General features: G+C 38.6%; 6 protein-coding genes and 1 long non-coding RNA gene across 18 annotated transcripts; 3 read left to right on the top strand and 4 right to left on the bottom strand.

Moving 5' to 3' along the window:
* Window positions 1-18: 18 nt before the first annotated feature.
* LOC116921178 (zinc finger protein 135) lies at window positions 19-1,970 on the bottom strand. Its single transcript, XM_032927420.2, has 8 exons — window positions 1,620-1,970; window positions 1,273-1,544; window positions 1,103-1,220; window positions 961-1,042; window positions 813-898; window positions 712-741; window positions 538-641; window positions 19-479 (listed from the first exon to the last, which is right to left on the bottom strand). The coding sequence occupies exons 1-8, from the start codon at window positions 1,963-1,965 to the stop codon at window positions 147-149; spliced, it is 1,371 nt and encodes a 456-aa protein (XP_032783311.2). The 5' UTR covers window positions 1,966-1,970; the 3' UTR covers window positions 19-146.
* An 82-nt stretch (window positions 1,971-2,052) lies between these two features.
* Window positions 2,053-4,532, bottom strand: LOC116921179 (G2/mitotic-specific cyclin-B3). The gene is made up of 8 exons (XM_032927422.2): window positions 4,372-4,532; window positions 3,902-4,199; window positions 3,681-3,836; window positions 3,462-3,620; window positions 3,156-3,386; window positions 2,942-3,097; window positions 2,600-2,880; window positions 2,053-2,531 (listed from the first exon to the last, which is right to left on the bottom strand). The coding sequence occupies exons 2-8, from the start codon at window positions 4,097-4,099 to the stop codon at window positions 2,480-2,482; spliced, it is 1,233 nt and encodes a 410-aa protein (XP_032783313.2). The 5' UTR covers window positions 4,100-4,199; window positions 4,372-4,532; the 3' UTR covers window positions 2,053-2,479.
* A 404-nt stretch (window positions 4,533-4,936) lies between these two features.
* LOC116921175 (PHD finger protein 20-like protein 1) lies at window positions 4,937-8,420 on the top strand. The gene is made up of 11 exons (XM_032927416.2): window positions 4,937-4,979; window positions 5,038-5,390; window positions 5,455-5,573; window positions 5,632-5,723; window positions 5,799-6,105; window positions 6,169-6,277; window positions 6,363-6,813; window positions 6,875-7,770; window positions 7,836-7,957; window positions 8,046-8,174; window positions 8,235-8,420. The coding sequence occupies exons 2-11, from the start codon at window positions 5,113-5,115 to the stop codon at window positions 8,351-8,353; spliced, it is 2,622 nt and encodes an 873-aa protein (XP_032783307.2). The 5' UTR covers window positions 4,937-4,979; window positions 5,038-5,112; the 3' UTR covers window positions 8,354-8,420.
* A 292-nt stretch (window positions 8,421-8,712) lies between these two features.
* On the top strand, window positions 8,713-12,302 carry LOC116921176 (BRCA2-interacting transcriptional repressor EMSY). Of its 2 annotated transcripts, none has more exons than XM_032927418.2 (11): window positions 8,713-9,063; window positions 9,128-9,302; window positions 9,414-9,589; window positions 9,653-9,912; window positions 9,980-10,363; window positions 10,468-10,740; window positions 10,821-11,033; window positions 11,124-11,319; window positions 11,390-11,626; window positions 11,692-11,799; window positions 11,910-12,302. In XM_032927418.2, the coding sequence occupies exons 1-11, from the start codon at window positions 9,003-9,005 to the stop codon at window positions 11,972-11,974; spliced, it is 2,148 nt and encodes a 715-aa protein (XP_032783309.2). In that variant the 5' UTR covers window positions 8,713-9,002; the 3' UTR covers window positions 11,975-12,302. The 2 variants fall into 2 exon arrangements, with proteins under 2 accessions (XP_032783309.2, XP_032783308.2); XM_032927417.2 differs by having other exon boundaries at window positions 9,977-10,363.
* On the bottom strand, window positions 12,299-14,800 carry LOC116921182. 5 transcript variants are annotated; one of them, XM_032927434.2, is made up of 6 exons: window positions 14,631-14,800; window positions 14,049-14,139; window positions 13,617-13,961; window positions 12,856-13,028; window positions 12,642-12,794; window positions 12,299-12,580 (listed from the first exon to the last, which is right to left on the bottom strand). In XM_032927434.2, the coding sequence occupies exons 2-6, from the start codon at window positions 14,074-14,076 to the stop codon at window positions 12,476-12,478; spliced, it is 804 nt and encodes a 267-aa protein (XP_032783325.1). In that variant the 5' UTR covers window positions 14,077-14,139; window positions 14,631-14,800; the 3' UTR covers window positions 12,299-12,475. The 5 variants fall into 5 exon arrangements, with proteins under 5 accessions (XP_032783325.1, XP_032783322.1, XP_045028315.1 ...); XM_032927431.2 differs by having other exon boundaries at window positions 13,524-13,961; window positions 14,631-14,799; XM_045172380.1 differs by having other exon boundaries at window positions 13,524-13,961; window positions 14,644-14,799.
* A 155-nt stretch (window positions 14,801-14,955) lies between these two features.
* LOC116933905 lies at window positions 14,956-22,802 on the top strand. Of its 7 annotated transcripts, XM_045172378.1 has the most exons (10): window positions 14,956-15,634; window positions 15,693-15,981; window positions 17,273-17,464; window positions 17,572-17,782; window positions 17,909-18,085; window positions 18,174-18,282; window positions 19,295-19,367; window positions 19,440-20,192; window positions 20,258-20,350; window positions 20,435-21,303. In XM_045172378.1, the coding sequence occupies exons 8-10, from the start codon at window positions 19,457-19,459 to the stop codon at window positions 21,052-21,054; spliced, it is 1,449 nt and encodes a 482-aa protein (XP_045028313.1). In that variant the 5' UTR covers window positions 14,956-15,634; window positions 15,693-15,981; window positions 17,273-17,464; window positions 17,572-17,782; window positions 17,909-18,085; window positions 18,174-18,282; window positions 19,295-19,367; window positions 19,440-19,456; the 3' UTR covers window positions 21,055-21,303. The 7 variants fall into 7 exon arrangements, 3 of the variants coding, with proteins under 3 accessions (XP_045028313.1, XP_032797466.2, XP_032797465.2); XR_006645560.1 differs by lacking the exons at window positions 14,956-15,634; window positions 15,693-15,981; window positions 17,273-17,464; ... (1 more) ...; window positions 17,909-18,085; window positions 18,174-18,282 and adding exons at window positions 19,022-19,183; window positions 22,327-22,438; window positions 22,540-22,562; window positions 22,639-22,706; window positions 22,765-22,802 and having other exon boundaries at window positions 19,250-19,367; window positions 20,435-21,879; XR_006645559.1 differs by lacking the exons at window positions 14,956-15,634; window positions 15,693-15,981; window positions 17,273-17,464; ... (1 more) ...; window positions 17,909-18,085; window positions 18,174-18,282 and adding exons at window positions 19,022-19,183; window positions 22,327-22,438; window positions 22,639-22,706; window positions 22,765-22,802 and having other exon boundaries at window positions 19,250-19,367; window positions 20,435-21,879.
* Window positions 21,665-22,327, bottom strand: LOC123471262. The gene is made up of 2 exons (XR_006645563.1): window positions 22,053-22,327; window positions 21,665-21,976 (listed from the first exon to the last, which is right to left on the bottom strand). It is a non-coding gene; the product is annotated as an uncharacterized LOC123471262 (long non-coding RNA).
* Window positions 22,803-22,819: the final 17 nt, after the last annotated feature.

Below are 22,819 nucleotides of genomic sequence, written 5' to 3'. Positions count from 1 at the left end.
TCAGAAGGCCTTAACTGATAATGGCTACGATGTAATGCTATCGAAAGAAGGAACCATAGAAGGTGAGGCGATCAAAGCATTATGTTGGATGAGCGTTAATTATTTTATTTTTTTTTAGTATACCACTAAATAAAGCTCGTGGTTAGTTAGCTGGGAAAGATTAAATCACTGTCCAAACTGAGAGTTAACTGAGACAGATCCAATGTGGGCAATGAATCATTTTCATAATAAGTTTTCGAATCAAAGAAGCTGCGATGATGTCGCTCTGACGGACTAGAAGCTTCTTCCATCGCATCAAGATCCGGAGGTTTGTCCGGAGTAATTTCCAACTCTCCAACCTCCGCAACGCATTTTTCTTCTGGAGCTGACAATTGTTGCTGGGCTGTAACGAGCCGTTCGAGCCAATCAGGTCGATGTCGGATGATGTCATTTCCTTCTTCACCTCGTCCAGCATCGCATTTATGGGTCCTCTGACTCACCTGAAAGTAAGGTACAAAAATGTCTAATGATTTCAAGATAAATCCACGCTCCTGTCACCTTGTAGCGGAACGATTTGCCACACGTTAGGCAAACGTATGGCAACGCTCCGGTGTGTATGCGTCGATGCACGACATACGAAACTCTTTGACGGAATGCTTTACCTACGAAACCAAAATTGTAGTTATAATTTGCATTATAGTTCTAAACAAAATGTATTTGTATGGTGCAGACCGCATATGTCGCAAGAGTAAGGTTTCTCGCCTGCAAAAAGTAAAACCATTTTTGAAGTGTAAAACAAATTGTATATCATTTGCTACGAGCCATTTTTGTACCTGTATGGATTCTTTGATGATTGTGCAGAGTGGAAAGCTCTTTGAAGCGACGATTACATTGATCACACGGGTACGGTCTGTCGTCGCTATTGTATCATAAAACATTAAAAGTGAATGTGGAAGATAAGCTTTTAAAAATCAATGAAACCTGTGATAGAGTAAATGTTTATGATACGACTGCTGAAAAGTGAACGTTTTCCCGCACTGATCGCAAGTGTAGGGAGTCTCACCTATTGCAGAATTCAAATTGTTTGATTGTTTAACTCGTTGTCAAACTAGTAAGTACTAACCTGTGTGAAGACGAGCGTGTTTTCGTAGATACTCTTTTGTTGTAAAAAGTTTTCGGCAAACGGAACACTCCCATTTCTTCGCTTCGTGGGTACGACTGTGTTGTTGTAGATATTGCTCCTGTTGCAGATAAGCTTTAAAGATGATAAACTGGTAGGTTAAAACGCAATACTTTTTTGAAAGATTTGTCACAAATTGGACAGACGAATAAAGTCTTTGATTCTTCAGGTTCGGCAGGTGAGTGAGCAGTCGAATCTACTGTTTTCAATTCAATCGGACTTCTAACCGACCCCGCAGATAAATCCGTCTGATGCAGTTTCTCATGTGCCTGCTTACGACCAAGACTGATGAATTTCTTACGACAAAACTGGCATTGATGTTTGCGATCGACAGCATTCCCCGTCTGATGCGCCATCCTCAAATGTAAGGTAAGACTAGCCTGGGCTTCATATCCACCGAAAAAGTAGTCACTTTTAAATCGAAACAGCTAAATAGTTAAGTATCAAAAACGCCAAATACCTTTAAACAATTTGCAGCAAACTACGCACAAAAACTTTCGTTCGGGATGCTCCGATTCGACGTGTAATCTTAAGGCGGCAATGTCGTTTGTTTCGAAATTTGCACATTGTTTACAGGCGTACTTTTTGATATCTAACTGATCAATGGGCGTTTTTACAGCGTTGGGGTGTTGGAGGGTTAAGTGTTCGTTAAGGTGTTCTTTCAATGCCGTTGCATTGCCAGCTAGATGATCGCAAAGTGGACAGTTCAATGGTCTTTCAAAGAAATTCAGGAATGCAGTCACAAACAGGTTTACTTGTGAAAACGAACTATGAAGACACAACGGACAAGCGACAGACGCCGCCATGACTATTCTATTTTGTACATTTTTAACTTTTTTTTCTCTCTTCAACTTGCTAGCTAGAACAAACTAAAAATAGCTAGCCGCTATGTCTTCTTTTTCCAACGTTCCAGTGTATTTGGGGGGAGGGGGGAATGAATTACAGAGGAGTGTGTGAATGGTGTATGTTTGTGTGGATGGGAGCTACTCAATTTGCTTATCTAGTGAGAATTTTTATCAAGATCTATAATAGTTAACTAGTTATCGATAAAACGGTAAAAAAATAACTTTTACCTATTCTTATTAAGTTTTTGGAATACGATACTCGTCATTGGTTGGTAGTTGGAATCGTGTAAAAAATTAAATTGACAGATGACAGATTGAAAAGGTAGAAGTAGAACAGAAAAGGAAAGACAAAAATGAATGTAGCACAGGAATCAATAAATTTCAGGAAATAACAATGACGCCAAATCGAAAAAAAAAAAAAAAAGAAATCCAAGAGTCGCTTGATGGCAGTTTTTATATGAGCAAGTCACGAGGTTTAAAATTCCAGTGCAGCAGGAGGTGCAATCTTGGCAACTTCATAAAAGACTCTACAATATAAAATATTACAACCCATCCTCTAGTAATAAATATTTTAAAACAATTTAGAGTTACTTACTTGTGCGAGTACTTATTACGGATGGTTTTAAGATTTTTCGACTGCGGCTTGACCAGCATAGAATGGAGGCGTTGGGTTGTTTCACTTAATTCGGTCTTTGTAAAACTGCTGTAGTACTCAAGTGTTGGCGTCCAGCCACCAGAGTTTTGCATCTGGAAGGCCATCATAAGTGCAGAGGCGGCCATTAGGGAGTCCTTGACGTTTATCAAGTCGTACTCCATAAGCGAAGTCTCGAGGATGAAACGAGCCAGTGTCAAAGTTTCCATACTAGCTTTGCTTACCTAATTTCAAAGGAAGATCTATATAGCAACAGCGAGACGCGGTAAAGAAAAATGGACGTACCCTGGCATAGCGTCGGAGGAAACTGTAAGACAATGGGAGACCAATATCGAAGTCGACTGCTTTGAGAATGCTCATTTCCATCTTTATGAGATCTCGACGGGTGTAGGCATCATCACAAATGTAAAGAAAATCATCAACACATGGCGGGCAACGTTCCTGAAGTCAAAACGAAAACTTAGTACAAGCAAAAAAGGAAAAAGAATGGTGGACCTACTTCAAACTTTGAACTGATCAGCATGGCTGTAGTTCCAACTAACTGGAGATTCTCCTTACTGACGGTAGTGCGGGACAGGTAGAGATCAACGAGGCGCACAGCAGAATAAAGAGTTTCGTGATTGAGTTCAAAACTTTCTTGCACTTCGACCAACCAGTCCACCAAAACTGCACGCATATCGCAAGTAAGCTCTGTTTGCTGGTCCATATAACGCTGTGGAATAAACTTCAGCTAAAAAGGCCCAAACAAAGAAAGCACTTTAGATGGGTTCTTTCGATCGCAAGACAACGTGAAGGTCTCCGTTACCTCGCGTTGCTTGAAGTATAGGAAAATGTCTTGGGCATATTGAGGCGTCTGGAAAGGATCAGTGCCACATTCACTGTCAAAATCTTCTACATTAGGAGGAAGGGTTCTCTTTGGCTTGACATTTTCAGGAGAGAAGTAGATAGTTGCCTCAGAATCAATCTTTTGTACAAAAATTTAACTATCAGTTCAAAAGCAGTTGGGAGAAAACTTGTTTACTACCTGCTCAGGTACTTTAACATCCTCTTTGACTAAGTTCAGGGTAAGTGCTTTAGTTGAAGGGCGTGCCAATTGAGGCCTAGCAAGATTAGTATTAGTAGTAGTGGATGAAACTTTTCCTTTGGTGGCTTTCTTGGCATCCTGAAGCTTACTAGAAGCCTGTTATGTGAAATGATAATTTGAAATAATCGAAAAACACATAAAAGTGGTTAAAGTGTTATTACATTAGTCAAATCTCCTAAAGCTGACCGCTTCTTGTTATCTGAAGTGAGAACAGTTTCAGCTTTCCTCTTGTTCTTGTGGACGAGGCTGTTATTCTCAGTAACAGCCTTAAGTGAATTTACAGTAGCCTTTGATGGATTTGCAGCAGCCCTCATCCTTGTTACCATCTGAGTGATGCCTGATGGTTTGGTGGGTGCCATGATGTATTTGAATTTGAATTCCCAGATGGGGTTTTTAATCAAAAATGTAATAAAATAGCAGGAACAAGCTTTGACACCTATTCCTTTCAATCCGATTGAGCTGAAAGCAGAACAGACAGAACAAGGACGTAAGTTTATGATGCACGAAAAGCGACCGTTGGCGCCATGCACCCCATACAATATCCGCAATAAAATTAACCGACAGCCACGTATCAGATGAAAGAAATCAGACATCCACAAAAAGTTAAAACAATATTGAAAAAGAAACTTACGGGCAGAAATAATGTTGACGATTACAGTGCGATTTACAAAATCATTACTTTTCCACGAAATTATTTTACCCAACGCAACATTAGAGTTCTGAGTTGTCCCAAGATCTACAACCGACTCAACTGAAGTAAATGGATGTTTAAAGCGCGAAAGTAAACTGACTGCAGCGAAACCAACGGTTATTTTTCGAAATTCCTACGATGCCAGTTAGCTAAAACAGCCACCATTAATCGTTATTTATAATTCATTTTGCAAAATTATCTTGAACCAAATTTTTTCTTGGAATAAAAAAAGACAGTTTTTCCTTTTTATTTTATTAATGTCAATTTATCGTTGATTCATCCATATTTGAAATGTGCGTTCCTTTTCCGTCTTTTCTCCTCAAATCCTCATTAATCCGTCGGAAAGCTTTTCCTGGTTTACCGCTTCTTTAAAATCAATAAAATTTGAATTAAATTTCTGACTTTATAAAAATATTGAAATTTTTGCATTAAGCTTAGCTAGTCTTCTAGCAGTAATTATAGAATAATAGAAATCTTTTATTTTATTATTTTTTGAATTACTTATGTTTCATTAAATGGCAACGTCTAAAATGGCGATGTTATGTTAGGTTGCTAAAAAAGAAAATAAAAATTTGCTTGATTAACCAGAATTTTCTATTTAAGCAGGAATAAAGGAATACCTTTAAGTGTCAATGTGTCAAGAACAAAAACAAATAGTGCTCAACACATTGCCTGATCAAAATGGCAAGTTCTACCGACGCTAATGCAACTGGAACTGAAAAACCAACCACTTCTGGTCGAAAAGGAAGCCGAAACCCAAGTGCGGTTAAAATGGATTTTGTTCCCGGCTCTCTTTTAGAAGCAAGGGATTTTGCAAATAACTGGTTCCCTTCAAAAGTAGTGGAAGTTGATGTTGAAGGACGAGAAGTTCTTGTCCATTTCCAGAATTGGTCCAGTCGATATGATGAATGGATTAGTATGGACAGTGCCCGCTTGAGACCAGTTACAAACCAGACTGAGTAAATTCCTTTCTATCATTATACAATGAACCTTTTATTGAATCCAGATTGCTACCTTTTTTAGAAAAATATCACCTGGCAAAACTGGAAGAGGCAAGGACTTCAAAGTGGGTGAGAAGGTTATGGCAGTCTGGCATAATAACAAACGGTATCCAGCCCAAATAACCAAGATTTTAGAGCCAGGTACATTTTTCAAAGTTCTAAATAATTTAAATTCATATTTTCACTACATCTCTTTAAGGAAATTTTGAGGTTATTTTTTACGATGGATTCAGCATGCAGGTTAAAGCTAAACAAATGTCCCGAATGCCCAAAGACCAGGCTGATAAAATGGTTTACAATTTTTTTTATACACTTTGCAAAGTCCCCAAAAAAGTTTCTGATTATTTATGTATTTTTCCCTCTTAGGAGATACCTTTTCCAAAACAAACTGAAACAGAAAAAGATAAAATTGTTGATATGGAGGAAATAGGTTCAAAAGAAGAAAGAAGAAAGCGTAAGAAAAAAATCGAAGTATCTGAGCTTTTCCGATGTTACAAAAAAAGACCTTCTAACGAAACTGTAAGAGATGGAGGGACGCCAAACGAATTAATTCCAAAAGAGGAGGAAAAAGATTCGGTTATTGACTCTGCTTCCGCCCGCGCGCTTTCTCCAGTAGAGAAAACGAAGAAGAAGAAAAAAGAAAAAAAAGAAAGAACGTTGGTCAAAGATCATGGTAAGGGTGTTTAAGTTTTCATGCTACGAATTCGGCTCATGCTGCATTGCTCTTGTCATCCAGGCGATATTATTAAACTTTTGGATGAAAAGCTGCCTGAAGGCTGGGAGAAAAAAGCGAAATTCAAAACTTCTGCGTCTAAAGCTGGAAAATGGGATGTTGTCATCATTGGGTAGATAACTTTTTTTTTATTTGTTTGTGTATTCAAATTTTTTGTTTGATCTGGCTGGTTATCAACTGTTAAAATACCTTCTTAGACCCGACGGGAGGACATTCCGAAGTAAACAAGAAATTAGGCAATATTTATTTATACGTCAACTGGATCATGACCTCGAATTATTCGATTTTCGTTTGGGAGAAAATTTTTACACAAGCCGGGGTCTTGAAGTCCCTGTGCGAGCTCGAAATTCAACAGTTCCATCATCTCGAACGCCTAATGCCCCTATTAAAAAACAAGAAGAAGTGAAACCGGCAGCTTCGACGGGCCCATTGTCTACTGAACCTGTTGCTCCATCTTCTGCATCGAGCACCACTCCTGAGCCAAATCTAGTGGATAAAACACCTTCAAACAGGATGCCCGTGAAGGGAGAATCAACTCCAGGAACAAGTGTTGAAAATGAAACTCCAACTTTTGTTCCAGAGGAAGACGGTTACCGTTGTCCGGTAGAAGACTGTCGTAAATTGTTTCGCCGTGATAATCTTCTTGGGGCAAGTTGTTAAAGTGTAAGCAATAATTGTTCACATGCTGATGAGAGTCTTTTCCATCCAGATGCACATCAAGCATTATCATCCAGCGCTATTAAAAAAGCTTGGCTGCAAAACATTTCGAGTGGAAGATTTAGCCACCGCTAGAACAGCTTTTGAAACAGAAGAAACGAAACCAACCTCTGTATCCCATTCGCATTCCATTCTCGCTTCCATACTTACCCTTCCTCCACAAACTTCTCCTTCTCCTCCACCTCCTCGGCTACGGCCTAGCTTAGAACGAAAGATTGAGAAAGAAAAGGAGAAAATTGCAGATTCCCCTGCTAGTGACGACCTGCAAAACTTACCACTTTCAAAGAGGATAAGTTTAAGCGAGTCACAGCAAAAAGCAGGAATTAGCGTGTCCACAAAAGCTACGCGACGGAAATCAGAAAAACGACGCGTGGAATGTACCACAGAAGATACTCTATCATACGTACCAGAATCAGGAACAGAATTCCATTCAATGGATTTCGAGTCGAAAGCATGTGGAATAGAAGATTCGCTACAACAATTAAAAAGCGAAGAACCCATTGTCTCTACCCTAGATGATATTCCGGGACAGAAGGAACTTGTCCACTGTTTCTGCGGCTCTCCAGAAGAAGATGGTCTAATGATCCAGTGCGAGCTTTGCCTTTGTTGGCAACACGGCGTTTGTTTAGCTATCGACTCGGAAGAAAATGTTCCCGACCCCTATGTTTGCCACTTTTGTCGCTATCCGTTTAGAGAACGACTTTCTAGACGTTATACGCACGATCAAACTTGGTTGAAGAAAGGTCATCTTCCTAGTCTGAAATTCATTTCGGGTTCTAGCTCTGTTCCGGCTGACCGTGCATTGCGGGTAGCCCATTCCTTGACCGCGGCCGCTACTGACCTTAAGCAACTATTGCACTCTTTAAAAGTCAAAATAGATGTTGCCAAGTAAGTAGCATTCTTAGCATTTGTATGAGTTACGATTGCATATGTATCTATTCATATTTCTCCAGGAACAAAGATCATCCAAAGTTGTATCTATGGGCTCAGCCGTGGAATAAAAAGTCTGAACCGGAAATTGTGAATCCTGAGGTTCTCTCAAACGCGGAGGCTAAAGAGGAGCTTAAATCGCCATGTCAGTGATTTAATTTCTTCAGTCTTTTTTCGTCTTTTAGTGAATAACCTAATTTTTATGTTGTTTTGTTTGTTGATTTTTTTTTCAGTGCCGAATATTCCCCTTCCCGAAACTCCGATCGATGCCACAGATTGTAGATTGAATCTCTTATTGCACATTGGAGATATGCAAAATGAAGTAAATACCAGACTAGAATCTCTGGAAGGATTATTCGAAGGTTACTTTCATTGTCAAGTTATTTACATTATTGGCTTCTGAATGTTTCGTTGTTCTATAGAATGTGAAGTGGATGATGGCTTAATGGATACTTCACATGTACCAAAAATGTTACAAATTCTTTTGAAGGATGTCGTCACCTTGAAAAGAATGGCGTCCTTTAATTCATGGAGCTCTTAAAGTACAATAGGAAATTGAATTGTTTTCCTGTACCGATTTATATGGCGAATACATTGCGATGTTATAAGGTACTATCGACAGACAAAAAATATGTTGTCTTATCGGAGAAATGCCATAACCAATAGGCAGAAATTGATTTCAATAACTAAAGGGGACGCAGTTATCTTTGCATTGCTAATGCAATCCTATGTTCGGCGATCTGGTGCTCCGGTAAGAGGTGACAGTGAAGTGTAAGTGAACCAACCATTATGGCCGTAATGGAAAAGTAATAGCATGGTGTACTGTACAAGGGAACCCCTTTTACACCATGGACCATGGTAATAGCACAGCAATCGAATTCAAATGTGGCAACGTTGCCACAGCTTGGATGTTTGAGAGGAAAATACTAAATACAACACTACGCTAGTTGATATATAAGCACATATACCCGTGGCTGCATTGCGATTTGAAATTTATTTGAATGTTTTTATCTTTTAGAGAGACTAGTTTGCAATCTTTAAATGTTTTCACTTGTTTCTTAATTGATTGTTTAATACGTCAGTGTAAGTAAGACTCCGTTGGGTCTGTTTGCGACGCGCAAAGAGAGACGAAAGTAGGTATTCCTTTCATCTGAACCTTGCCGTCTCGAGAATCGGGAAAAAGACTCGAGATGGGTCCCACAATATTTGATTCAACTAAAGAAGAATGTCATAAAGTTTTAAGGAGAATGGGTCAGTTTTTATATCTTTTCTTCGCTGAGCCACCTCTGCAGCTAATTTATCTGTGTCAATTTAGAGTTAGAAACCTATGGGGCTGTTGTGTCAACATTACGTGCTCAAGGAGAGCTTAACAAAGACAGAAGAAAACTATTAGAGGATTTATCTGTGTTGATGAAAATATCACCTGAGAGACATAAAGCTGAAATACGCCGTGCAGTCAATGATGAAAAACTAGGTTGTATAGCTGAAAGGTAAAACTTGCATCTTATCATATTACTATGTCAAGGTTGTGTGCATTTTTATTTGCCATATTCTGCCTATTTTTAACATAAGTATAAATTTTCAATAAACTTTATCTCTAGACTAAGTGGTGGAGTAGATACTGAATGGGCCTGGGCCCTAGAAGGTAGGAGAGTTGTCCCTCTCATGCCCCGCTTGGTCAGGCCAACCCTTTTTACATCCTTAGCTACAAGTGTTAGTAAAGCAGTAGCCCAAAATCCAAGGATTTGTCTTAATCAAACTCCCATCACCAACACTGGTAATCACATGTTGTGTTAGTGCCTGAGAATAACTGGACCTGAAATCACACCAATCTTTGCAGATGAAACACCTTCTAGATATGTTCGTGACCCTGATGATGAAGACACCTTGTCACCAGTGATGGTTCCTATTGCAAGCCCTGATTCCAGCTGCCATAGTAACAATAATTTTGAATGTGACTTTATGGACACACCAATTGAAAAGCACATTCTGATCAGTAACACAACTGATGCGGAGAAGAAGCCAGAGCTTTTGTCTAAAAAATCTAATATTTCTGTCCATTCTGTCCCGGTCAAAAGGCCAAGATCCCCATCAAACCAGGTATAAAACAGATAGGAATTCTGTTGGATTTTATTTATTTTATTTGATGATTCCATATTATTAGCAGGTTGTGAATTTCTCTGCCCCGTTACCCAAAGTAAGGGCTGTGTCACCTAATTGTGTGAGGCTGCAGCACAAATTAAGTACTGCCTCTCAGCCATCACCCCAGCATAAAATAATAACAGCAACTCAGCCATCACCCCAGCATAAAGTGATGACTACACCCCAGCCATCATCACAGCATAAAGTAATTAGCACGCCTCAACCATCACCTCAGCTTATACCAAGAGGGCAGCAAATCACCACTCCAATACGACCACAGCAGCATTTACCAAACCCATCATCGTTGCCCGTTAACACGGGGAAAATACGTGTACGAGCACCCATAGTTCAAGCTAACGTTCAGCGGCCTTCCATCACTGTTCGACCGCCGGTACCTCAATATGCTCAGGTATTATTATTTCATTTAGTTTTACTAATTTGTTTATTTATTTTGTATCTACTCGGGCATGTGTGGTTAGTTTTATGGCAATTTAATAATCAATTATGCTGTAGGTTCAGCTCAATCAAGCAAGGCCCGTTACAAACAATGCAGGCGTAAAGCAAGTTGTACAAATTCGTGCTTCGTCCTTGAACCAGCAACAACAAACGATAGGCACGTCGAAGGAAACAAGTATCCCGCGTTCTGTACAAACTCACACACCGGTCACGGTACAAACGGTGCCAAGTGTGGCCTCGAGCATTGGAAAGCAGCTCCCCGGGAAAGCCAATGTGATTGTCTTACATAAAAACTTGCCTATGGCTAAGACGATAACTACAGTGGCCAGAGTAAGTTCCATACATTTTTTGGTGAACATTTGTCAACGAAAATGCTATTTCGTGGTCTATAATCTTAAACCTACTTACAGGAAGTAGATCGAAGTGGTTCGTTGAACAAGAATAACTTCCTACCAAAATCTGTAAGCACACCGACGGGGACAAAAGTAACATTTCCTAACAATGTTCGCATTATATCGGTCCCAAGCGGGGCGAATGTAGTCAGCGGTGGCAGTGGAATCACTGGTGTCAATCACGCAACGCAAAAAATTGTATCAACGACCGTTACGGGAGCGACGACGCAGGTACTTAATATTTTTTCTTTGAACTGTTTTTCTTTGTGTGGCTTTATAACAACTTTCTCGACATGTTGTGTTGTTATTGATCTCTATTAGAAAAATGTTTACGTTCTTGAACTAAGTAATGAAGCCGTGGGTAAATCAATCATCCTCGGCGATATTATGTCAACTTCTGCAGCCTCGGAGCTAAATGGAGCTTCAGTGAAGACAGCTATTGCAACGGTTACCGATATAAAAGGAGTCCATGAAGCAAAAGTGGATCGTGAAATTCGCAATGAAATCCCAAGTTGCGGTAAGCGCAATTGATATGATTTTCAAAATTTATTCCACACTATAAAATGTGTGCAATTTGACATTTATAGAAGAAGTAAATGATAATGGGTTAAAAGGTAAAGCTACTGACTCCATCACCGCTCCCCTGAGTCATAATTTCACCTTTCCGACACGAGAAACTCTTGAAAAAAATGGAGAGCACGCAGTCGTTTGTGCGACTACTCGGTTAGTAGAAGATGATGGAGGTATCCGTGAAGTTGCCAACATAACTAATGTGGAAACAAGCATACTTGATCCCCACACAGGAGTAATCTATGCCATAACAGGTAAACTGTTGAAGACATCTTATACCGTAAATAGTTTGTTATTGACGTTGTATTCATAAAAATAGACGAGCAAGCTCCTCAGCTCTCATCGGAACCTTCTTCAGTTGACATTTGCAGCACGGCAATTGCCTCCGCTGATATAAATATGGAAACAGCGGCGTACAGCAGTGACGGTGATTATTTCTCCTTCTTCTTCTAATTATTTATTTTATAAATAAATCGACAATGGAGAGTCTGATTTTTGTCTTTTTATTGCCTTGTTTTTTCTACATCATTCGTGCAGAAAATGCCGGAATCACTCGATTGATTTTAACAGACTCGTACGACAGTCCTTCAGCAAAATCATGATGCGCTTGTGTGTTTGGTTTTCTTTTTTTGTCCAGAATGGAAGTACCTATCCCCCCCTTGTAATCCTAACGTACTTCTCTATTTTTTGAGCTTGCCTCCCCCTTCGCTTTCTAATTTTTGAATTAACGTGATAGTGATTCCCTTTCTTATTGTTAATTTATATGAATCGTCAGAATTAATCGAACCAGTGCAACGCGTTATCGTTTATGCGTTAAATGGTCGGAAAAAAAGGGAGAAAAAGAACTACATTAAAACTCAAAGAGCAATACACACTTTAGAACTGTCGACATTTTAATGTCACAGTTCTGATCAAGAGATTTGATAAACAGTTAGAAGGTTGTATTTTTATTTGAAATCCCTTGATTTATTATGGCACAAAACATAATCGACAGCTTTTATCACATTTTTTTCTATTTTCTGCATTTGCTGCGAACGATGAATTAAAGTCACCACAAATTCAAAAACTTTCATTAGTTCAAAATCAAATAAAATGGCAATTATTTACGACAACTTCACGATTCCCAAAAAGCTTCGACCCATGCTCATTAATAAGTGTCGATGTTTTTGTATTTGTTGCAGGTACACTCTGTCGTTAGCTTGTAGAATCTGTGAAGATTTTACTAATTAGGAAACTATCTGGATAGGAGCTAAATGCTTGTGACATTACTTGAGCAACTGACGTATAGCACGTAATATCATTGTCTAAAATCGTTGTTCCAGCACTACATTGTGCTATGATCTTTGAATGGGAACTGGCGGCTCCTTGGTTAATCACCCGTACCTCATAACTATTGTTATCTTTTGTTGCTGCGTAGCAAAGCTATAAGCCACAGCAAATTGAATTAAGAATAGAAAAATTAAAAACGTTTTAGCTTTAGAACCTGGGCATAGATAAGGTACAATCCAGTACTCGGAATAACTAAACTGGAATTGTGGTCTTCTAATTCAAAGCTTTCCAACCCGGACGGGAGCCACTGTGGATGCCATCGATTAATGATGCCATTCGAACCCGTGACCGAAAAGGTCACGTTCCGTTCCAGATGGATGGCAGTAACTATGAAAAGGTAAATAAATAAACTTTATCGATTACGGCTGATAGCTTCGTGATGCTGGTAAGTCACACAATGCAAAGAGAATCCTGGAAGGTGTTAAAGGAGTAACTAATACACTCATTTTTAAGAGCCATTACCAAAGAGAATATTAAAGGAAGTTAAGGATAGATATAGCCAAGGAGTTCATTGCAGCAAGTCTAGTTGAAAATATTAGTTAAATAATTGCCCATCACACTACACCACAAGAAGGATAGGATAAATTCATAATCTTTGTTTTTTTGTTTTTGTTTGGTTTTTTTATTTGTTTTGCTTTCTTTTGTTTGGTTAGTTTGTTCTATTTTTTCTGTTTGTTTGTTTTTTGTTTTGTTTTAAATTTTTTTTTTCCTTTTTTGTTTTGTTTTGTTTTGTTTTTTTGTTTTTTTATTTATTTATTTTTTTTTTTTTGTATTTGTGTAAGAACTGAATGTGAGAAGAAAAAGAATCCAGAAAAAAGATACCCTTAGGTGGTGCATTTTTAGTGTTGTAGTTAGGATGGTATTTTTTGTCAGTCGTAGAGTTCTTCTTTGCCTTTGAAGGCTTTGTATCCTTACTGTTGTAACTCCCTTTGGAAATACTCCTTTTTTCCCGGATAACAGGGCTGTCCTCTTCATCACTTTCTCTTGTGCTTGATTCAACAGACAGTTCTGCCTTGAGTTTTCTGATTTCTTTCAACTCCAACTGTACTTCAGACTGGAGTTTCAGGATTGTTAAGCTGATCTGATGAAGTTCTGCTTCTCTGTCCAATAATCTGGAGGACTGTAGCCCAAAAAATATACAAGTACTTGCCATTAATACCAGTGAAATGCACAGCAAGGTTTTCAGGTAAAATGTCTGGATTGTGCCTGCACTGAATTTCCACTGCCATTTAGCACCAATTTCATAGTCACCAATTGTCCCTGACCAACACAAAACCAAGAAATCAATACTTTGAAACCCCAAAATCCATTATATATATAAACTAATTTTGTTTGGTTAATAATTACCAAGTGTTTTGAAGTTCTCCCCTTCCATCCTTCAGGCTTCACCCTGCGTTTCTAATATCTTGAGCGATATTGTGGTATTCGCAAATAATAACTGAAATAAGTTAATCAAAATATCGTCATGAATTACATAAAGTCGCAACAAACTCTAGACTTAAAGGTTAATAAATGATGCAGTTTAATAAGGATTCTAGGAAACTTGAAGGGAAGGGAAAAGTTGCCACCTTGCTATTTTTTAATTGGTCGCAATAATTTCGAGTTTTCTATTTCTCAAAGAAATTAATGGCAATTAAGCAGACATGAGAGCCTACACAACAAAAATTTTTCTTCTTTCGGTTGCTTGAATATGGCGCGTTTTTCGACTTCAAACAGGTGGGCGATCAAGTTACATAAAATGAAAACATGAGTAGAAAAGGCACGAGAATAATTTCTTTGAAATGACAACGTAGCCTTTTACGTTTCATTTGTTTTTGAACAGAGTAAGACGGCAAACTGCGACGTACGGAACTCAACAAACATTTTCAGTCGAATAAGACTTAAGATGACTGTAATTTAAAATTTAAATTAAGAAATCAACCAAAATACTTTGAGAACAAACCGTCACGCTCGAGCAAAGATGCTGAGAGTACAGGTGGATAAGTGTCAATCGCACTCTGAGGGCGGTCCTAATTTCTCGGCGAATTCAGGCTACCGGCATATGTAAGACCGACAAATATGGCGGGACACATAACGTCCACCTGAGCATGTCCATAGTTCGAACAACACTACCCGTTAGCTAAACTATTGCATTGTGTTTACATGAGAAAAAGAAGAAACAAAGTCTTACATTTAAGCTAATCTTGAAATAAAGATATTATGGTCAAGAAAGTCACGCACGAGTCTCGTAGCTCAAGTTCGCTAATCAGCTCGCTAGTTCAGTGCAAAATCCCACCTCCCTCCTCCAAAAACATGGCTAACTACTTTGATTTAGAAAGAGTGATAGGCCTACATGTTTGCCTTTTGGTTGTTCTACCGGTGCCTTTACAACGGAGGACAAACAACAAAAATTTACTGAAAACTTTGTAAGTTTATTAAATTTTCGGATTAACCTGTACTTATCACAACGGCGTTTGCCTGTATCTTTGTATGATTGAGCTTCAACTCAAGGAAGTTATGGAGAGCTTGTTAGCTAAGGTAGCTCTTCTAAAATGAAAAACGCTGAACTCGAGGTAAAAATTAAGCAAGATGTAAGACGTCTTTTGGTATAATATTCGTCTTGAACTAATTGATTAATCTATTTTGTATGAGTACAAACTTAGGCAAACCTTGGCAAGTAAAGTGTACGAACTAGAAGCAAACGTGATGACGCAACTAGAGATCACAACGAAAGAGCTACAGTCAATTATTATTTCCTTGCAAAGGGAACATCGTTTACCAACCATTAACCCCTTCGTGGATTCCACCGTTTCTGGCGCAGAGGACGTAGCTCTAGTGCCCACATCCTGTAGAGATCTCCAACGACTGGGTCGTGCCTTGAACGGATTCTGTCGTAGGAGCAACTATGATCGAAACAGTTTTCTGCACCTTTGCAAAACTTCCTGACGATGCAGGTACAAATTGATTAGATTTGTTTTCATTTGACACTAACTGATAAGTTTATTTTACCAGGCTTCCAGAAATGAATTGGCTACGCTGACATCGGGAATATTCACGGTTCCTCGAACTGGAAGATGTTTCTTCTCGTTCAGCGGATTGGGTTGGTTTGAACAGGCTAGCGTTGACATGCATCAGTACAGCCCGTTAAGTCTTCAATCGACTCTCAATTTGCAAACAGAAGATGAAGTTTGGTTGCAAATTTACGGATTGTCATCCAGAGTACGTTTCTCAATCGTTATCAACATAAGCACGTAGCCGTTACCAATCCCTGGATCATCAGTACTTCAGCTGCTAAATATTGGTATAATGTGAAACACTATGCCTTCATTGTTCCAAACAAAAGAAAAAATGATAACCAAGAAGGGGCTTCATTAGCTGCACTCATTTTTTATTTTATTTGGATGATTTTTCCTAACTTTATTTAATCACTGTCATTAGATTTCTATACCATATAGTTCAACAAGTAGCCTAACGGTAATAAGTAAAGCCTGACGCAATGAGCTTATGAACAGTTCTTGGTAAAGCGAAGGGCGATTACTTGTTAGCGTGGGTTGGTCGTAAAATATTAAGGCAAAAGGGGTCGTAGGCGTTGAAAATGATGCAGAATAATGACGTCATCCTAAATCAAGATTCTTACATTAAGTCCCCAATATAGTGATGATCTCACCCTGCTAGTGATAAAACATAAAAACTTAATCTCGTCTATGTTGTTGCTAAGGGCTATCATATGTTGTCACGCATTTTTTTTATGCGACGCGTTATATGGGAGACATTAAGAAAAGGGTCGATCTATTTTAACCGTATGGGTAAAAACATGAGTTATTGAATCCAACGGCACAAGAATCAAGTTGGTGCTTTTTGCTGACAGTTAATCAAAATCCTGCTGTACGTGGTAGAATTTAAGCCTAGACCTTTTTACAATTGATTTGAAATGCAAAATGTTCTAGCCAAATGTTTCGTGAATGCCACTCGAATTCAGTGCATCATTAAACGTGAGGGGCTATCATCTTGATTAAAGATTATCATTAAGACCTATTGCATTGCCAAATGTTACATTAGTCATAAAAAAACCGTTTGCCACGTGAAAGGCAAATAACCGTCGTATAAGAAAGGTCGCCAGTTACACACGTTATTTGTTTGTCACGATGGCAACAATCGCTACTGGCAGTTACTATCACAGGTTGATGTGCAACACGAATTTTTCAAACGTTAATATTACTACGTGCTAGATAACTGAAATGTAAAGACGCAATTGTTTATGTGTGGGTCTCACGCAAACACTTGTGATAACAGCTAAAATTGTTTTTAACAAATATTTTTTTCAGACATCCCGAGTTCGAATCCATTTTTGATAAACAAATGATAACCTCTAGAACAAGGTGAAATTATCACCTCTATTTGCCCTCTTGCAAAAAGCTAGTAAAACTATGTTAAGGTTACTCTCGTTATGCATGTAACGAATCTTTATAGCCAAATTTTGAATGCTATTCATTTTTAAATTCATCGTTGATTGTTTAAAGTCAACAACTTGGATACATTTTTATGCTATTGTGTTCTTCAACTTAACCCATACCAAGTCTCTTGTCATCCAGGTAAAGGTCCCCCTTCGTCCATAGCTGTGGCGGATGGGAAATGGACCAATCCTGTAAAAGGAAAAATGCAATTCCCCTCTAGTGGGGGTGCCCCGCTGCGCCTCACATCGATTGTTGGTGATTGGTGCAAGACTGCAAGGTCGAACGGGAACGATGTGAAGGCTATCGAAGACGAACTGTTTCTTTGCGCATGTAGGTTAATTGGAACTGATTTAATGTCATTGTGTTTAATCTGCTTCGGGAATCCTACTCAGTTCAAAAATGAATTCAGATTTTTTTTTTTAACGTTTGTTTTTCAGGGAACAGGCAATCAAATAAGACATGATTACCAAAAACATCAGAATCGCAGTAGGCGGAGTCACGCATTTCCATTCGCGAATATATTCCATTTGCATTGTGCCCAATCATCCGTACATTCGACGAGCATAATTTTGATGTTCCATTGATGATTGCTCGGTTGCTGTCGAAGTATTTTGAGTTGGCTGCCAATCCGTTCTTTTGATGCAACAGGTCAGTCATAATCGATTCTGGTTGCTGAAGCAGAGCCTCTAATTGTGTTACTTTTCCTTCAATTTGCACATTTTTGGTCTGCAATTGGCTATTCCTTTCTTCTAGTTGATTAACCTTTGCGTCCAGTTGTTTTTCAGATTTTTGCAGTTCCATGGAAAGAAAGGCTTTTGATGAGCTTGCCGTCCAGCAACCGTACACTAATGACACGCCAAAAAATGCAGCGGCAGAAAAAAGAGCCATTTGAATTTTTTTTTGGCTTTTCAGTATTCACCGAAAATTTTATTGGACCCTGTTTTTGAACTGGTGAATATGCATCACTGGTTTTTACGATACGCTCACTCACGTACCATAAATAGAGATTACTAAATGTAAAATCGTATTATCTACTTAGGACTCTATCCCCGAGAAATAAACAAGGGGGGAAACAACAGAAAGAACGAGATAATGCTATAAGCCTACACATTTTTTGACGTCAACCTCCTTAGCAACAATTCGTATCGGTGAGCTGTTTTTGTTTATTTTTCTTTTACTGTCTAGTATGCATCTTAAGCTCTATCAACATTCGACCAGTTAACGGCCGAAACCCCTGTCACTAATCACTAAATGCCGGACCTTTAGAATCGTCGTAGGTGTAGCTTTATCAAAACGAAACACTATGTGTTACGGTGTAAAAGTTCAAACAAGGTGGTCTATTTATGAACGTTTATCGCACGCTACTCATCCTACGTATTTAGATAGAGCCACTCTCTACCACCTTGGCGCCCAGAACAGCCTTTCTTTTGTTAAATTGGAGCCAATGAGAGCAACTGTAAACACTACACGGATATTTGTATAATTTTCGTTAACTACACAATGAATCGGATCATGCCACCGTCGATGCGGAACTGTTAACCGACTGGATGAGATGATGATGTTGCTGTACAGCAATCCATATCTTCAGCTATTCGTAATGATAATCCACTGTTGTTGAAATCTATCAAGAGTTATTATAGCGTGTACTAATAACGTTAATAAGCATTCACTTTCTGTCTTCCTGCTTTTAAATACTTTTTATGCCCACGGCAACCGATTCCATAGAAATAGCTTCATCTGTTTTATTGCACGTCTGAAATGTTTGCAGTTCTAATCATTAATGGAAGGGGAATGTAAATATAGAAGGGAAAGAAACAGAGAGGAAACGAGTGCTATAAAGCAATAGCTCAGCTAGAGCGTGACGAAGATGACCTTGCTGATATAACTCTTTAGTTGTTGTTGGACTTTGGCATCGCGTGGGTGCGACATTTGTCGGGAAAGGACTATTTGGCTAGGCAAACTTGCGTGGAAAAATTGGTGGGAGACACATTCAGATGTAGCTGACAAGCTTTAGACGTAACACTTAGAAGTTCAAGAGATCTATCGCTGGTAAACCGCCTCAGTTTTAAAACGATGTAATGTTGCATTAATCCGTTTTCCCCTTGCCTGATTCAGATATTAGGCACAACAAGATTAAGTAATTCGCATTTTTTCATTTAGTCTGGTCCTGGAATTTGCCACATTTTAAAAACAGCCTTTCGTTTTTCGCAATTGTCACATCTTCAAACGTACAGTAAGTTGTTGTCATCTTGTTTTATTTGAGGTAGTACAAAATTCTTATAATTACAAGGGTTTTTTTTTCCAGATTTTTCCGGGGAAATCATGGGTCTTGTCGAGGAACTGCTTAAAGCTCTGGAAAAGCTGACTAAAGTTATTTCCCAAATTTTGAACGAGTTTGAAGGACCAAACGGATTGATTGAAGAAATGAAAAGCTACGAACTAAAAAAGAACATCGCTAAAACAACTGGAACGGTTATAGGCATTGCTGGTGTGTGTCTAGTGCCCTTCACTTTCGGATGGTCTCTGGCTGCAACGGCAGCTGGAGCTAGCGTGAATTTAGTCACAGAATTTGTAGACAGCACTGAATCCCACGCATTCCGAGAGAGAATGAAGAAACACATAGATGCATATCAAGAACATTGCGAAGTCCACGAAAAGCTAATCAAACGGCTGGAGTCTGATATTCACAGGCTAAGTTCGGCTCAGGAACTCGATGTCCAGACGGCCCTGCTCTACTGCGCACTCTCAGCCGAAGCGAACAAGTTAGACAAGAAAATGGTTAAAATTAGCGACGCAGAAATGATAAACAGAAGCGCACACATGGCAGGACTTGCCCTTACACTCCAGCAAACGGGAAAGTCCGCATTTATGGCTACAGTAAAGGGAGTTGGAAAGGCTACCGTTGTCGTTGGAGGCTTCGTGTCTGCATACGAAACGGTCACACTTTTCTTGGACTGGAATGGTACCCATCCCACGATTGCCGGAGCTGAAAAAGTGGTGGAAGAATTTAAAACGGCCCAATCTTCTTTGAACAAAAGGATGAAAAACATTAAAAAAGGTTATGACAATTCATCAAGCCAATATTATAAGCCTCATTATAAACAAGAAATCGTTTCAGTACAGGAGTGGGCATGAAAAGTAATAAACAAGGAAATAGCGAAAAATCACAATATGAAAAGATTTGGCAGAGAGATTCCGCTGATCAGAACAAGGAAGGTACCGTATGATGAAATTGATTCAATGACACCAACAGAGATTGGTATGTATTCCTTCTGCTTAACACATGATTATATTTGGCAGATGTAAACGAAGGAAAAGCTGGAGGCGGAGACGACGAAAAGGAGCCCCAAAAACCAACAAAAGATGATAAACCTGAAGAGAAAAGAAACGAAACTAAAGTCAATGTTGATTCTGACATTACTCTACCGGATGGAAGGCGTATACTCAGGGTTTCCGCTGTTGTAAGGCTAGAAAACTTGGGTCAAGGTAGTAACACAAACAATTCCGTGGCGAAAAAATGGAAGAAAAGTTTCAATTTACCGGATGATTACCACGCAGGCCACATCATTGGCTGTATGTTAGGGGGATCTGGTTCTGATGTGAACAATCTTGTCCTAATGCACAGTGGCTTTAATAACGGAAGCCTCAAATCTTTTGAGTTCCGTGCCCGTAATTTACTCAAGCAATGCCAGGCAATCAATCCTAACGCCTCCGTGGAGGCAAGAATTATGGTTTCCATAGTTTTTGCTCCGGGTGGCAAGGTACCATTTCATATATTGTATGGCGTTAGATTGGTCGTTAATGGAGTCGTAGAAAAACAAGGATATGCCGCTGTTTTCGTAATCAACTGTTGTGCAAATGGTCCCCATGATGGTCCTTGTAACGGTATGCAAGAGGACTATTATTATACGGATGAATAGATTACTGAGGTCTATTAAACCAAGCCTGGACAAGATAATCGTGATTACAAAAAAGGAAAAATTTACTTTTACCCAATAATTTCAAGGAAAAAGGGCAAGATATTCTGTATTAAAAGGACTATTGTTTTGGTTTTCATAGCATTTATTGAATTATCAATAGCTTTACTGCTCTGCTTTTTAAAGTAAAATTTCGTTGGTTTGCTGAGACGAAATACACTAACATCCCATACGAAAAAAACCTTGTTCACTTAAATATGCTTACAGTTAAAGAATATACAAAGTCAAAGGGAACAAAATTATATTAACTTTCATTCCAAGTCCGACGATAATTTTCACGCATTTTCTAATTAATGTAAAACTGATTTTCTTTACGATTTGTTGGTAGTCCGACAAATATTTTTATCCAAAACTGGAAAATGACAACGCCACTAAAATTTAGCAGACGGCGATGTTGGTTACTTAACAGTTAATGACTGAACATGTGAACATGCTCCGTGTGTAGGCGTTAGTTAACAAGAATAAGTTAGTTGTAGCACAGACTAAGATTAGATTCTAATATTAGTCTGTGGTTGTAGCATCGTTGTAGACCTGCTGGAATTTCTGTTTGTGATAGCTTTTTTGTTGGTGTATTGCATTTCATCAGTGCCATCCTTAGCAGTTATGAATGCTACAAGAAAACGGCTGATTCCGAATTAAGTGTTAAAAAATAAATTGTTTCCCCACGTGGCCGACATGTCCTGGTTGAATAATAAAATGTTGCCCTTTGACGTAAACAGTGCAAAGAAGCAAGTATAAACACAGAAGAAAACAAACATCACATTGTAGGTAAGTATTTGTTTTGATATTATTTTTTAGTTTGCCAACAAGTTAAGTTTCATCAGATCACATCAAAAGTTCAGCACATATTCCTGTGTATCTTTGCCTGGAAAGTGATTGGATAAATGTTAAAAGCTGTTTAATTGAAAGAAAAATGTAAAGGTAGTTTTTACGGTGTTTACCTAGAGAAAGTTGGTTTTTATTAATTGATTTTGGCCACAGCCTATATAATTTTTTTAGTAGCAAATTGAAAAACAAGTTAAGTGCTAAAAGACAACACTGATGTGTTTTTAGTTGTGTAAACTTGCCTTTGAGAACTTGTGGTGAAGTAGATCAACTTCTTCAACAAGAACATGTTTCTTCATCTATCTTATCTGGATAATGGCCTGTTACAAAATGTTTGCTTTCAATATTGAAAGTTCCTCTATGTCATTCCCTTCTTTTATGTTTGGTCAGATATATGCCAACAGGGTTTACCAGTGCTAATGGGTTCTGAAACTGTTACCTGGAACGACGTGCACCGGAATCAGAATGTTTGGTTGATTGATGACAAGAATGAAATCTTTAAGTGAGCTTAGTGTTATAACGGTTCTTGTACACTTTGACCCGTCTATCGCCATCCTAAGAATTTTATATTTCTATTTATTTGTTTTTATTTTTTTTTTCCAGTTCATCTACCTTTGGCGATTCTAGTTAGCTACGCTACCCTCAGACTTCCCGTTGTCCTTCCAAGCTAGTCTCTTACATATATATTTTTTTAAATTGCAGGTTCAAGGTTTGGGTTTGGCTGTCGTACCAAAATGACTTGTCATACACAACAGAAAATGACTCATCAGGTAAGTTTTTCTTTCTAAAGCAAATACAAACAAAAATATTCCAGTTCCTCTTGCTAAGGATGTACATCAAATGTTTAGAAATTAGAAGTCAATCAGTAAAAGAAGAAATCAGG

This window comes from Daphnia magna, linkage group LG4, assembly GCF_020631705.1.
Source record: "Daphnia magna isolate NIES linkage group LG4, ASM2063170v1.1, whole genome shotgun sequence".
Lineage (NCBI taxonomy): Eukaryota > Metazoa > Arthropoda > Branchiopoda > Diplostraca > Daphniidae > Daphnia > Daphnia magna.
The sequence above is the reverse complement of the archived record's forward strand: the minus strand, read 5'-3'. Positions and strand labels throughout refer to the sequence as shown.